Source organism: Gambusia affinis, linkage group LG11 (assembly GCF_019740435.1).
Source record: "Gambusia affinis linkage group LG11, SWU_Gaff_1.0, whole genome shotgun sequence".
NCBI lineage: Eukaryota > Metazoa > Chordata > Actinopteri > Cyprinodontiformes > Poeciliidae > Gambusia > Gambusia affinis.
Genome location: NC_057878.1, coordinates 4,831,512 through 4,847,376, shown reverse-complemented (window position 1 = coordinate 4,847,376; position 15,865 = coordinate 4,831,512). Strand labels below are relative to the sequence as shown.

Here is a 15,865-nt window from a genome sequence, read left to right as displayed (position 1 = left end):
CACGCATGGACAACCAAGCCACGTGGGTTGCCATGTTGGCGCAGTTGTTCATATAGGTTTTGATTCTGTTTTTCTCTTAATCATTTGTCTGTCTTCAAAACTGTTTAGATCCCCCCCCAAAAAAAAAAAAATCCACTTTTGACTGGTACCGATACTTTTTAAAATATTACAACCAACATGTTTATGTACTTAATAATTTTAGGAGCCCAGACAATTTCTTTTTTTTTTGATTATATCTTTATTGATTCTCGAGAAAGTATCATTTACATGACAATAGGCATCACCAAACTAACTTCAACATTTGAAATAAGATTAACATATAGACCATTGCCTTATAACAGTCAAATCAAAAATGTAACTACACTTCTCTGAGAAAGATTTTAAAGTGATTATAAAGAAAAAAAGTGTGAAAGAAAAAAACTAAGGAAGAAGAAAGAAAAAAAAGGGGAATACAGTAACAAAACATTATAATATAAAATAATTATAAAGCGTGGCTATTCTAGGAGAGTGGATTGCTGAGGAAGTTTAACAGTTTAATGTAATCAAGTCTTTTAGGTCTTACATAGTGACTACCCAAATCTTCCAACACTGATCAAATTGTTCAGTCCTGTGATTGAGAGAGGCTGTTATTTTTCCATTTCATAGATGTTGAATGTTATGTTAATCCAGTCGTCTAATGTTGGTTTGTCATGTGATAACCATTTTCTTGTAATGTTTTTCTTACTTGCTGTCAATAAAATAGTCATCAGATATTTGTTTCTTTTTATGGCATCTTGAGGAATTATACCTAAATACATAAGCTTGAACTCCAAAGGAATGTTTTGCTTAAAAATGTCTTGTAGAGCACTTTTTATCTCTTTCCAGTAATGTTTTATAATTGGGCAGTCCCAGAAGACATGATAATGGTTTGCATTTTGATTTCTACATTTTCTCCAACATGCAGGAGGATTTCCATCATAGTGACATTTCTGAGCAGGTGTGATAAAGAATCTTACCAAATTTTTCCATCCAAATTCTTGCCATTGTAGTGATTTATTATATGTCCATTGATATCTCCATATTATTGTCCATTCCTCCTCTGTTATTGTCAAATTGCCCTCTCTCTCCCATCTTGTTTTGATATGTAGGGTTGAATTGTTTTTTAGGTCTATAAGGTTTTTATAAATAAGCGAGATAATTTTCCCTTTAATTTTTGATTTATAGGCATTAATAAAAATTTCCATTAAGTTCATCTTCTTGTCAGTGATTGGTTTAATTTTTAAGTTAACAAAATTCCTTATTTGCAAATATCGATAAAAGTCCTGTTTGTCCAAAGAATATTTTCTTTTGAGTGTTTCGAAATCATTTAAGATGTTGTTGTTCATTATTGTGCACAAAGCAGTGATTCCCTTGGATGTCCATTCCTTAAACCTGGCATCCAGTTCCGATACTTTTTAAAATATTACAACCAACATGTTTATGTACTTAATAATTTTAGGAGCCCAGACAATTTCATTAGCTTAGTTGTATTTTGTAACATTTTTGTCGAGCTCTTTTGATTTCGTTCCAACAGAAGGAAGTGGAGTGTGTCTCTGCTGCTGTTTTCATAGGTTTCCAGTTCTCCGTTATCTCTTTGGCCAGAACTAAGACGAGCAGAAAGATTTATTATTTTTCTCTCTCTCCGTTGGTGTGGCTCCAAACAGAAATAACAGTGAATCAAGAGGAAAATCTGTTTGAAACTATTTTCAACTTTTTTGTTGTTGTTGCAATTAAAATGTTTATTGATTAAAAAAAAAGAGAAAAAAAAGGAACACCGTCAGAACAAATAAGTAGGCACTAATAGTTCTTGTTAGAGCTGTCGTTATACAAGGTTATTCACATAGCCATGAGTGTTGGCTCCAACATGAAATAATAATGCACAGCTGCAGGAGATACAGATAAAGATGATTGGAAATCTGTTTCTCATGTTCTGCAACCTGCTCAACGTCTAACGTATGACATCCAATACTGATCCAGAAACGTTCCCTGGATGGGCTCTCTCAATTTTTCTCATCTTTGCTGTAATCCTTCAGATAATGTCATTTGAAAAAATGCAATCTCCTCCATGCCGTCCATTCATTCTTCCATAATTGTTTTACTGTGTTTCAAAGCGACCCTTAATGCTGCAGCCAGAACCCAAAGTGTTCTAGGATACGTTCAGGATTTGGGATCTGTCCTCTCGTCTCATACGTACGTCAGAGGACATTTACTCATGAAATACACACATTTTACATTTACAATGCACAAACTACCTGTGATTTATATCAACATTTCTTGTTATTGCTGATATTGTCCTTCGTCAGTTTCACCCTGCGGCCTCTCGCAGGGAAACGATCGCATCTGTGGAGGATTTTTATTTCACAAATGTCTCTCTTGGCTTTCAAACACATTTTTTTCCCCCTCGGCCTCTTGTCATTCCCAGATCTGTTTACCACAACAGTTTGACGCTCCAGGATTTGTCACTGCTGGCTTTTGGGAAGTTTTGTTTATTTGTTAAAACGGGAAGCCGTGCAATGTTCTTGTGGTAACGTCTGATATTTAAAAACATGGCATTGGGAGCAAATATGTTTAACTTTTGTCCATATTTTCATTATAACTTGGCAATTCCAGAAGTTGTTTGAATGGACTCGTTTTTCCAACAATGGTCCTGCAGGTTTTAGGTGTTTTCCTGCCTCAGCACACCTGGTTTTAATTGATGGCTGATCAACAGGCTTTTACTGAACTGCAGTTGTCGAAATCAAGTGCGTTAAAGCAGGGAGACATCTAAAACCTGCAGGACGGCCTCAGTGGGCAGAAAACACTTGGCTAGGTCCACAGCAGACGTCAAACACCAAGTGAAGTCAGAATTATGAGTATTTTCATGCATCGACATGGAGAACCAGCTGACGCTGCCAGTGAAGCGTACAGCCAGTTTACGTATAACTGGGTAGAAAATATGACAGTTCATAACCAAAGGAGAATGATGTTTTTACTGGCAAGGTAAGAGTTTCCTCCTTTTCATTCATTGGCAAACACGACTAGAAAAACCGACTGTACTCTACGTGGCGATAAGTCTAAGTTCGACATGTTCTTGTGATAAGAAAGTTTTAGAACCGTTCCTCTGAGAGTGTTGGGAAGGTTTTTGCTTGTCCGTCATTCACGATTTGCCATTTCCTACGTTCATTCATAATTCTGCTCCGCGAGGCTCCGAAACTCTTTGTCTGGTTGCCTTTGTCAGCTGTCCGTCTGGTATTATGGAAGCCCGAGTGAGCCGTAATCTAATTAGTCAGCGCTGGCTTTTGACGGACGCTTTGGCAGTCTCAATAATCCTCGGTGCGTGCGAGAAGTCTAACAGCACGGCATTTAGATGATCTGAATGGATAAACCAGCTTGGATAATTAATCTTTTTAGTCACAACAAATTATTAAGTACCATTTATCTCTACAAGTTTTACAAGCAGCATGAGTTGGTGGTAAAGTGTTTACACATGCAGGTGGACAAAATATATTTGAAAGCTTGCTATTCATCAAAGCCTGTTCTGTTAACCAGAGAACTGATTTCCTTTAAACCACTAAACTAAAATCCCGTTTCTGAATAATAACTGGAACATATGAACTCTCGTCGTTGTTCCGGTTGTTGATTTTGTTTATAGTTTCAATTGTGTTTTTTGATTTATGTTCTCATCATACAAGGCACCGTGAATTGCCCCGTTGCTGAAATGTGAAGTACAAGTTAACTTGCCTTGCCTTAGAAACATTACTCTGGAAAATCGACCAGTTTCTCTGATTTTACTCTTTCTAGGTGTACTTTTGAGTACAATGAACATTGTTCTTTTATTTTATGAACTACTGACATCATGTCTCCCAAATTCCAAGCAAAAATGAAGTATTTATACATTTAAAGAAAATAATAACTTGACGTTAACTGGACGTTATTACCTAAATATTGTAAACAATTCTCTTTCAGTGTGCTGGAAACGTAAAGGATGAGATTGGTAACATGGAAAGATTATATTCTTGTTGTTGGTTATTGCCTGGCCATTTGGGCCTTTATTGATTATGAGCTGCATTTTTTTTACATGCATTTCTGTATTTCATAGGTGGTAATGCAAATGAATGAGAAATGTCCTAATTTCTTATTAAATTAGTCACTCAGGAACTGGAAGTAATGAATTCAGTCGACTGGACAAAAACATACACAATAATCCAGAGTAAAAGAGGAAAGGCATGAACTACTTTTTCAACATCACTCAGAGAAAGTTGTTTTTTTTGTACATTTACTTCCACTACCCAGTTTACTGTTTAAGTTTTGATACAGGCCAGCAAGCTAAGAGACAGAAACGGGTCTGAAATTGTAGCGAAGGTGATAGAATGTAGAATAAAAAACTTGTGCGAGCTTCTAAAAGCTGAGAAAAACCAAATGTTGGCAGGATTCCCCCCCCCGTACTTCAGCACCGTCTCTATGCTGGCACGTCTTCTGAGTCAACCTTGGGGTTTGCTTTACAGAAGGCCAACCATCAGCATAGGTGTTTGTGCACTTGGGTGGATGCAACAGTCAGTAAAAGATAAGGATGCAAAACACAAAAAGTGTCTTTCTTCGGAAAGGCAGGAATACAAACACCTTTGGCATCTCCCCTTCCCCCCCAAATAATCACTCGGGAATAAATGAATCTGAGATTTTCACAAACAGCACATTCTTGTTAAAGTCAGAAGCTGTGACAAGTACAGAGCCTCCTTAGTTCCAGAATATCGGCAACAAATCGGCTGGAGTTATGAACCTGTCTGTTTCATCCCTGCTGGGTCCATGAGACTAACTTTAAGTAGCTGATAATCCCTCACTTGGTCAGAGATTACAGCTGTTATGGTTCTACCCCGTAATTTGTACCATCTGTCTTTTTCTGAGATGTTTTTAACCTCTGGCACGTGTGTGCGCCCATTAAACTGTCCTGAACGCTATTATTCTCGAAAGGTGAGTCCATACAAGCAACTCCATCTCATGACATCAACTTTCAGAACAGATGGAAGGATTTAATTTTTAAGCGACTTCTTGGGTTTTAGTCTCTCCACAGAGGAAAGGAAAACAACTTCTCTGTTACCATGGTGACACTGTGGCGCTGCCAGAGATAGAGTTTCTGGTTTAAGATTCGCAGACATGCCTGCAGCTTTGCGATGCTCCGATTTAAGGCTAAAGGCGAAGCTTTTAGTTCAGTCGTACGAAGAGAACAATGGGCCCTTGGGCTATTGAAAAGTACTTCCACATGCACAAAACAACAGCAAAAAAAAATATAGTATGGTATTAAAGTTGCTTTGTTCTGATCACATCAAACTCCCAACAAGTTTTAAACTATTGTTCTGAAAACTGAAGGATTAACTGGTGAAACCTAAACTCATACACAGGACATCAAACATCCTCTAATCTGAAGGGACAGAAAATTGCAAATGATACCTAAGTATTACTTTCCTAAAAATGTTTGAGTGATTAAAATGATTCGACTGTCGGGTGCTGGATTGTTTTGGAGTTTGGGTCTAATTTCAACATCCTGTGTTACTGTAGTCAGCCTTGCTTCTGCTTTGCTTTAGATTGGTGCTTTCTTAGTGATTCTAGTTAAATATGCTTATGTCTTGTGTCTAGTTATTCTTTGTAACTCTAGTTTAATTATGTTTCTTATGTCTAGTTACTTTATAAGGTTTTATTTATTTTTTAGCCCCCAGTGTGCTCTCTCTCGCCTCTGTGTCACTTCCTGTCTCTCTCCACTCAGAGAGAGACACCTGCAACCCATTAGCTAATCAGTCCAGGTCTTTTGCACCAGCATTCACTCTCCCAGTACTTAAACACTTCTTCTTCTCTCACTCTTGGATGGTTTCTCCTTTTAGATCTCGGTCTCGCAGTGATTCTCCTTGTGCTTTTATTTGTTCCTGATGTTTTTTGTTCTCCCCTGGCTCCCTGTCAACCCCATGGTTGTTTTTGTAAGCTTTTGTTCATTTTTTTTTCATGAAATCTTCAAAATTCACACTCCGCCTCTGCCTCTCTGCATTTGGGTCCTCTTCAAACAACACATCATGACAAGGAATGTATATAACTGCAGTGGTTTCTCTAGAGTCTAGACCAACAGTCCAAAATCTACATTTGAACTTTTATTTTTTAAGACCTTCATTTAACTGGGAGTTTATCTGATTGACCAATGTAAATTAGCACAACCAAGAAGAAAAATTATACATAGCATTGACATTTTCTAGAAAGAAGTCAAAAGAGTGATGTGGATTTGTGGTAAAACTCCTTCAGTGTGAACTTTAGACACTTTGTGCTTAAGCTGTAGTAACTTATCTTGTGAGGTTTTAGTCTAATTCATTTGCACATCTAGAGATTGCGGTGGTGGTCCTGGTGCTTGTGTTTTGTTCTCACCTTCTCCCACATACTTTCTGTGCCCTTGATAAGGCTGTGGCAACCTGTAAACAGCACTGCAAAAAGTTAAAGATTTGTGAACTAAACTAAAAGTTGTCTTCTCAACAGATTCTCCCATTAGAGCTGCTGATCTCTGCAGCTCCTCCATAGTTACCACCATAGTTCTCTGATTAAGGTCACCTGTCAAGACTTGATATGTTAGCAGTTATGCTGTAAGTTTTTAAAGTTTTTTTTTATTTTGGATGATGGACAGATAAGATGATATCATCACCAAATAGATATTTCTGTCTGCGGTGTCCTTTGATCTTTTTGCTGCTGTTTGTTCACTTCTTTCCTCTTACAAACCTCTGAGGCCTTCACAGGAAGAGAGGTTTGTTCTAAGTTTAAATTATACTATAACCACAGATGATTATCAGAGTGAAGGCTGTTGTTTGCACTGGATGTGATTTAGGACTTCCATTCCACGTTTATTCTAAATAGTAGAATCATGTGCAGAAGTTGTACATTTACAGAATAAGGACGCTTTATGTCCATAAGGCGCATTCACAAAGCGGGTGATTCGACTGAAGGATGAGTGCAGATGGGCCGGTACCGATGCCGCATGGCTCTTTTGCTCACAGCTCCAGGATGATCAGCCTGGATTAATCTAAACGCTCATAAACCATCAGCGACATTTCCCAGCAGATCAATATGATCTCTGATCAATCGCTCCCTCTGAATCCTTCCATTGGCGATGTTCTCCATCAGAGCCAAAGCTCTCCACATTTACGCGGCTCAGCTTTATGCAGCTACTCATTATATATGTGTGATTGCATACACGCCTTGATCTCTTTGAAAATAATCAAACCTGTTGATTACTTTTAATCAGCAGGTTTGAGTTAATCTGGTGATCTAACTCGTTTTCTTCTTTTAGTGAGAATGAAATAACCCCAAAGGCACTTTGGCGCACCGACCAATGCGTTACATCTTTATGAGACAAAAGTTGAAAAGTTAAAAGTTAGCTTATCGTCTGAGGATAAATGCGGTTCAGTTTCATCGATTACGTTTGAACAATAAAATATTAAAATCTCGAAAAACGTCGGATTTGATGCTTCTTGGTCTAGATGACACTGAATGTCGTCAGTTTCAGCGTATTTAGGTGAGTTTTGACGCTTTGTAGTTTGATGTTGTCCACAGGAAAAGTTTGGGTGACTGCATCACATTTTCACACCAGCAAAAAAAGTGTGCTGTTGTATTTACACACACTATGACACAACGTTCATTTTTACGCATGCCGACTTGGCGCCGCACATTTTTTTGTGCGCACGCACGATTTATGCATGAGGCCCCAGAACTTTTAAGATTTGAATTTATAATTTTTTCATAAATATATGCGGCTTTGTGCTGGTCTATTTTTTTATTCTTTTTTTTTTTTTTATCCCAGTAAAATGCTTTGAGAGTATGAATAGTTTTACTAGCCGATGGGAAATGGTTCACTTATACTGGACCTGGAACTGCTACTTTTTTTTGACGCGACTCGTGTGTACTTAAAATATTTAAGTACACACTGGCGATACACTAAAGCACCTGGACGTCAAACTGAAAGCAACAGCAGTGAAAATGAAACCAGAGCCGACTCAGAGCCGTCTGGGTGCTTTTCATCTCAGAAGGAGCTTGCTTAACATCTGGTGACTGAGTAAAATCTGAACGGTCACCTCTAGCTGACTGCACAGCAGAGACTCACGTGCACCAACATTCACGCACAGCTGGAACAGCTGCCAAAACAGAGCAGGGAAGCTAGAATTACTACACTAACAGAAGGAGGCAAATTTCTGAAACTCGCATCACTTCTCCTCATTTTTACATTGTTAGAACTGAGTCGACATAGTAAAGGTGCATAATGTCGAATTAGTGACATCATGAAATGATCGTAGCCAACTAGATTCTTGCTAAAATACTTCACTGTGCATAATTCATCTTCCTGACAGGATTGTATTAGGTCAGCACTCAAGACTTAAAGGGGCAGTATTATGTGTTTTCAATTTCACAGCGCAATCTCGTAACTATGATTGTAACTTTGCTTGTTGTAAAAATGAAACATGACTTAGGAGAAATTTGACTTTGTAATTTAACGGCTTGAAATGGAGCCTCTGTCTCTTTAAGAAACTCCTGCTCTTTCTGAAGTGCTGCCTTCAGAAAGTCACCACAACATGGCTTCTCTATTTGCCTTTAACAAGGTTTCTACCAGTGTTGCACTGAGATGCAGCTCCTATAATGAGCTCAGCTGATGTGCAGATCCACCAGGTGTTTGCTAATTGCTGCTGGCTAGTCTGAAGGAGCTGAATGGGGGATTCGTGAGGAGGAAGCTTGGAAACTGCAACTTGGAGGAGGAGCATCGTCCTCGAAGGCGGGGCTAGGTTCACCCAGGTGTTTTTGTCTGCTGAATGGTTGCCATGGAAGATTAAAGTATTTCTCAAACAAGCATAAAAGAATCAAGGCAACACTCCAGGTTTGTTTTGTTTTTAATGGGAAAATAATATTATAACATGAAAAGCTTGAAAAAATCGATTTTACAACACAGTCAGGAAGTCCAGTGAATGTCCTGTTGATTATTTACATCCATGATTTGTCAATGAATGATTCCCTTTCTGATGTTTGTAGCATTTAAAACAAGAAAAATGTGGAAACGAACTAAAAATGTTGAAGCTCATCAAGAGCAACATGTCCAGGGTCGTCCAGGTGGAAGATGACCTTCTTCCCCAATTTCAGTGGTTTTGAAGCTTCTAATCGATTTTCCTGTGGGACTTTCCTGATTCTGGCTCCATCCATTCCCTCGTCATATCTGACCAGCTTAAATTTCCCCTGCTGAAAAAAAATATCTGCACATTTTACCACTGGTCTGAAGACGCACATTGGGTTTTATATTGAACCCAAAATAGATCATGTTAGCCTTATTTGATATAACTTGTTTCTTTCATGCTTTCGCTGTGTTCCTTGCATTGCTTTGGAGGCAAACTAATTGTCACTGTTTCAAAAAAGGGCAGACTGTAAGGTACACTACTAATAGTTGTCCTGAAAACAGATTCTCCCATCTGAGCTGTGGATCTCAGCTCCTCCAGATGTACAAAGATCCTCTTGGGTAATTCTCAAAATAACACTCCCCTTGTTTAGCCACATCTTGGTGTGTTAGCAGTTTTGTTTTACTGTTTCCCTCTTCAGATTATGGACTGAATAGAATATCCCAAAATCCCCGAGACACGCTGGAACATTTTAACTCTGATTTCGAACAACTTTCTCCCTGACCCGTCTGTTGTGTTTCTTCGTTTTCGCGACGCCGTTTGGCGACTGACGTTCTCTAGCAAACGTCCAGTTCCTTTCCCAGGACAGCTGTATTTATACCGAGATGAAATTACACACAGATCCACTCTGTTTGCTATTGTAGTTAAATATTGCGGCATGTTGTCGATTCCGTCTAACTGAGTCAGAGAAGTTCGGTCAGTGAGGATGTTTATGTGGGAAAACAGGTGGCACATATGTGGTCCTTCCTCTGGGATGATTACTGCAGATTTGTCTCTGAAAAACTGAGTGAAATGTTTTCTTCCCTCTCCCTCCGTATCCTCCCGAGAAGAACAGATTGCACTGAATAAAATTTTCATTAGCTAGGGGGAAACGTAAGTGCAGGAAGTGGCCGGTCAAGTGAAATGATCTGAAAGGCTTTAAAATGGAAACCAAAACCAGAAAGAGGTGGGAGAAAATTTAAATCTATCGTACAATAGGGGGCAGGAGAAAAATCGCCAAAACTGAGCTTATAATAATAATAATGAGCTCAAAGATAACAAGAGCTATATTTGGTTGCTGCAGCCATTCGAAGTGAAGCTGTTGGCAAAAAAAAAAAGTCCTTCAAAGCCCCATTATATATAAAAAAAAGGAGATTAGAACTAAACTGTCTGTAACATTTTATGTTGGTGAAAAAGCGATCATTTGACTCCTCCAAGCACAATGCTGTGGTGTCCTATGTACAGTTTGAACACATGCAATTACATGAAGATGACATGTTAGACAAAACACCTTTAAAATGTTCTGTTTCTAACAGGACAGCAGCACCAAAACATCCGTAGGTTGGTGCCGGACCAACTAGATGAAACTAACAGAGTGGCCGGGTCAGAAACTGGTGATCCATCCAGATTTTCAGTACCGTAATTCCACAGTTGTGCTGTCTGAAAAATGCCGACGGTTTCTGAAAGGGGAGACGTTGCGCTTTCCAGTCAATGTCGACTTATTACGGTAATTAAACTCCCGCTGCAGCAGGGAGTGAAATTAATCTGAGGGACACTCTTTTAATAGACAGTAATTTGCCAAAAATAACGTGCTAGTTTTCGAACGTTCCAGTTGTCAAGGATAAACAAATATACTTTCTCACAGAACAGTTAAAGAACTGCGTACAATTAAAATGAGCAAAAATATTCAGGCGGCTGTGACAGACTGGCGACCTGTCCAGGGTGACCCCGCCTCTCGCCCGGAACGCAGCTGGAGAGGAACCAGCAACCCTCCTGACCCCACTAGGGACAAGGGTGAACAGAAAATGGATGGATGGATGGATGGATATTCAGGCGGAGATTTTAAATTTAGGACAGAAAGGGTTTAGTCTAATGGAAAACTCGCATGTTAACGTCACAAATGCTGTTTCTGAGGTGAAATCAGCAGAGGAGCGGATGAACGCGGTCCAAATGTCCTGAGATGCGATATCGGCTCCAGGTCGACAGATGTGGAGCGGTTCTCAGAAATCATGCTGAGACAACTAAATGTTAGCTCACTTGTTCACAGGACAGACCATTCTTCAAACACTTTTCAGTTTAAACAGTCCTTTTCTTTTCAACTTTCTGAACAGCCTGATATTTATTTTAATTCCTTTCTTCAGACTTCAGACAAATGAGTTCAGGTGTTTGTCCATGGGTTGATTTGTAGCAGAATGTGCTGCGTTTCCTGACACTCGGGCGTGTATGGAAATTTGAGTTTTTTTAACTTTCTAAACATTAATATACAAGCTATCTCTATTCAAACTTACTGTATGTGTGTTTAGGCGTGTGTGTGTGTGTAAAACTCTCCACATGGGGGTTACCAGGATAAACACAATGGAGCCTATTCTCATTTCAGCTCATTGCATCTGAATAGCAGAGGCTGCTGGGTGGAGGTGAATGACGACACACACAGTGGTACGGTATCTGTCTGTGGGAGGAGGACTTACATCCACACACACACCCACACGCACACCGTCATTTACTGTCTAGCCCTGATTTTCTGTGTGTAATGTTTCCTTGTTTTGAATAATTTCAGCCATGAAAAAGGCTTAAGATGAGATCTTGTTATCCCCTCACACCATCCCTCTGTTCCTGCAGATCCCTCAACTGAAATCAGGAAAAGGATCACAGACTCAATCTCCCAAAGATCAGCAGAACTCCTTGGTCATTTCCTGTTTCTGTGACAGTTTGGAGGATGCCGTCACTCTCCTCATGAACTCCCTCGTTCCTCAGTCCCTCCCTCTGACTAGCCAATCGGACCAGACAGACTTGTCTGGGTATGAAATAAGCGGGCAGTGGGAGGGGTGTGGATGACCAACTGGACAGGACCAAAACCCCTGCCAGCCAGACGGGAGCCGAGAGGCTGAGAGAACCTGAAGCAAGATTTGGCTGAAGGAAACACGTTGTCCTCGTTTGTCAGTGACTAGCGTCTGAATGAATCTAATTTCTTAGTGATTCCTCAAGGATCTACATTGCTGCAGGTGTAGAGGAGAGACGTTGAGACACAAGAGGAGGAGATAAACAGGAGTAGGAAGTGGGGGGGGGAACTATCAGACTGAGCAGATGTCAGCTCAGACTGGCAGCTCAAACCCGCTATGCTAGCAGGGGGACGGAGGTTTTCTGACTTGGAGATGTTAGTGGGCACGGAGGATGAGAATGTGGACGGCGCCAGGAGCCGAGCTGGAAGCTGTGTGGAGTTCCACAGCCTAAAAGTAAGTCGGTGTTTCCTCTTTTACATTGGATGAACTTCAGAGTGGAGACCAACAAGTGGTCTGGGAAACACGGTCAAATTTCTCGTCTTTAACGAGACAAAATCTTTGGATAAAGGTGTGTTGACTATGTGTTGTTTTATTTTTTAAATTGAAATCCATTCTTCTTTAAAAGACAAAGTAAATGTGTCTTTTGGATGATTTATTGACAGTATTTTACAGAGTAATTTCTTATTCAGTAAGGCAGAGAATACATACAGTATTTAGGTATTTAAAAAATATTTTTTCTTAACTTTTTTTTTTTGACCAGGTAAAACAAAGCCTTGTTGAGAAATAAGGCGAGACGAGAGGAAAAATCCTCCAAAGATTACAGCTTTTTCCAGAAGACATTTGGAACAACGGGATAGATCCCATTCCAACGGGATAGATCCCATTCCAATGGGATAGATCCCATTCCAGTGGGATAGATCCAAGTTGTTCTTGGTTCTTGAGTTGTTCTCTAAACCCTACAAATCCAGTTACTGTCGCAGCTACCACTGGGTCGATATGTTAAGAGAGAATGACTTTCTATGATTTCTAAGAACAACTTCTCATTTTCAACAGTGACCTGCTCAAGAAACGTCAAAACATCATACTGTAGTGGTATAATATACAAAAGAATAACAACAAACAGTACAACCAAATCGGTACTGACGAAATGTAGTGGATACACCGGCTTTTCAAAACAGGTGCACTGATCACTTACTGTAGATTTTAAACAATATTGATGTTAACATTGTGAACTTTAGTGTTTTTTGCAGTTTTTTTTTGTACAATCTTTGGGTGCAATGAAATGAAATTAGGATTACTTCACTGATGTATGGACTCTTTAGGGCTGTCATAGTGATGTAAAATGTGAGTGTTGTTGGAAATACTGAGGAGTGAGTGAAGGTGTGGAGGAGGTTTGCCAATAACAGTTTCATAGATGAATTTGTACCAATTTATTGATCAGATGAGTGAATGGAGGGATGGGCCAGTTTACAAGTGAGCAAAGACGGCAGCGGTGGGTAATAAAAGGGACGCAAATAACAAAATGCAATGCAGACTGATAGATGACATCGAATACTTATACTCTGTATAGAGAGTAAACGTATGGAGTATGTTTGATGCAGATTTGTTTGTGATATCACCAAAGTTAATGAGAATTGTCATTTTGACCAAACTGTGTGAGTGAAGGAGGATTTGTTGCAGAAAAAGAAAAGTCTTCATTTGATCTTGTGAAGTAATTTATCTGAATGAATGTCAAGAGAGTGTACGGTAAAGCCATATACCTCGGTGTTTATAGGAACCGATGAGTTGAAGTGGTAAACCATCCAGAAATGAAGCGTTACTGTGGGAGATAAATGCTAATTAATGATCACGTATTCAGTTTTAGTTGTGTCTAAAAGGAAGTGAAGGAAAAAGCTGGTTGAAGGCTACTGAAGCTGTTTTGCAAGGTGACTATGGCTGCAGAGATAACATGTACAGGACGGTATCATCAGCGTATAGATGGATATGGGAGGTACTAGCAGCATGAACTATGTCACTGATCTAGATTTTGAAGAGTTGGTCCTGAAATGGACCCCGGAGGAACACCTGAAGGCAGGGATGAGGGCGGAACTGGCAACCTTCAGCTCGCGCCAACCGAAAACGACCCAAGACGTAGCTTTTAAACCAAGCCAGAGATGTTTCTGAGAGATCTGTCTCCTGGAGTCTGCTAAACAGAACGTTGTGGTTTAAAGAATCAAACACCTTAGCCAGGACAACACACACAGTCACACAGTATTCTTTTTTTAATCAATGGTATTCATGTTGAACACTTTAAGTGTCACAGAGATACACCCAAAGCCCAACTGCATGGCTAGGAAGAATTCTGTTGGCTTTCAAAATGGTGGGTAATCGGTTTGTTGATTAATCAATCAATCACTTTGGAGAGAGAAGGTAAGATTGAAAGAGACCAATAGGAATTTAAGTGTAAAGTATCACCCTCTGCATAGAACGTACCTGTCAAGTCTCCCATTTTGGCCAGGAAACCATCGTATTTTACCTCTCTTTCCCGTCGTGCTCCTGTTTTAGTGTTTTCCCGTATTTTCAGCAGTTACGATAGCAGCGGACGGCTAACACATTCCCGTTGTCTCAAATCCAAAACTTGACAGGTATGGTAAGGAGTGGGCTGACCTCTGCTGATTTCAAGTCTTGGGGAAATTTACTGAATTAAGTAGAGATGTTAAACAAATAAGTGACGGGTGAGGCAACAACGTGTGCTGCTAACTTCAGGAGGAAAGGATAGAGAGGATCGAACCCTGCAGATTTGTGAGGCGTCAGCTATAGAAGTTCTCCTTGTTCCTGTAAGAGTTGACGTGAGACGGGAAGGTTGCTTGAAGGAAGTAAATTTGATATTTAATAACAGTGGTTGACACCAACGGTGGAAGCGGAAATAAAGAAGGCTTTACCAGACGCAATAAAATGTTTCTTAAGGATATTAATCATTGTGGTTTTGTTGGACATCGAAATCTCTTCAGGCTTGTTGTTTATTTTCCATATTTTTAATTGTCTGCCATAACTTTTGGGGGAATTTTATTATTATTATTATTATTATTTTATTTTTTTACAATACTCTCATTTTCTATTTGTGCACAACTACTTCAGAGTTGTCTAAAAGATTCCCAGTCAGATTTGGTCTCATAATAATACAATTGGTTCTGTTCCAGGGACTGAGGAGCTTTTTGTTTTTTAGGAAGCTGTTTTTCCGAGATATAAACAAACATATTTCTGAATTAACACAAAGCACTCTTGACTGAACGAGGTTAGTTTTATTAAGACAGAGAAGCGACATTGTGCTCAAACATTTATGCTGAACAGCAAATGGATAATCCAATCCGTAATGTCCCACAATGGCTTGACGTTTTGATGTTTACAGAATTAAAAAAATATACATATGTATATATATTATTAGTGATTAAAAATGTTTTTTTAATGATCATGAGTGTTCATGAATTATTTTTACTGAAAACCAAGGTGACGTGAACACTGTGTGTGCAGGAGAGCAGTCGCCGCAAAACCAAAACATTTAAAAGCAAAGACAAAAATGATTGACGGTGAGTTAACACTTTGAAACTTCCTGGAGAGTCTGAAACGAGCAAGTGATGGTGGTGACGTACAGCAATCTGTGAGTTGTCTAAATAGTGTAGGACCATTAAGAGTCACGCAGCGTAAAACAGAGATGAGCTTGAAATCTCAACTCTACGGGATAAAACAATGTGAGGTGAGGTGAACAATGTCTGCCAGTCTGAGGGAAAGTTTGAGGAAACCTAGTTAAACTAACTAAAAAAGAAAAGCATATGCTGTACAAAACAATGTAAAACAGAATAAATGAAACATGAAGAGACAGCAAAACCAATTTTAAAAGCTGCGGTGCAACAGCTTCAGCTCTTGCTGCTTTCTCTAAACGTTCTACTTTTG

At 39.4% G+C, this 15,865-nt stretch overlaps 1 protein-coding gene across 1 annotated transcript in view; it reads left to right on the top strand.

Annotated features, from left to right (window-relative positions):
- Positions 1-2,797: 2,797 nt before the first annotated feature.
- Positions 2,798-15,865, top strand: part of arhgap20 (Rho GTPase activating protein 20) — a 76,318-nt gene continuing 63,250 nt past the window's right edge. Inside the window, exons 1-2 of the mRNA XM_044131818.1 lie at positions 2,798-2,997; positions 11,775-12,388. Coding sequence (XP_043987753.1) covers positions 12,272-12,388 — 117 coding nt within the window. The 5' untranslated portion in view covers positions 2,798-2,997; positions 11,775-12,271. The remainder of the gene's footprint in view (positions 2,998-11,774; positions 12,389-15,865) is intronic.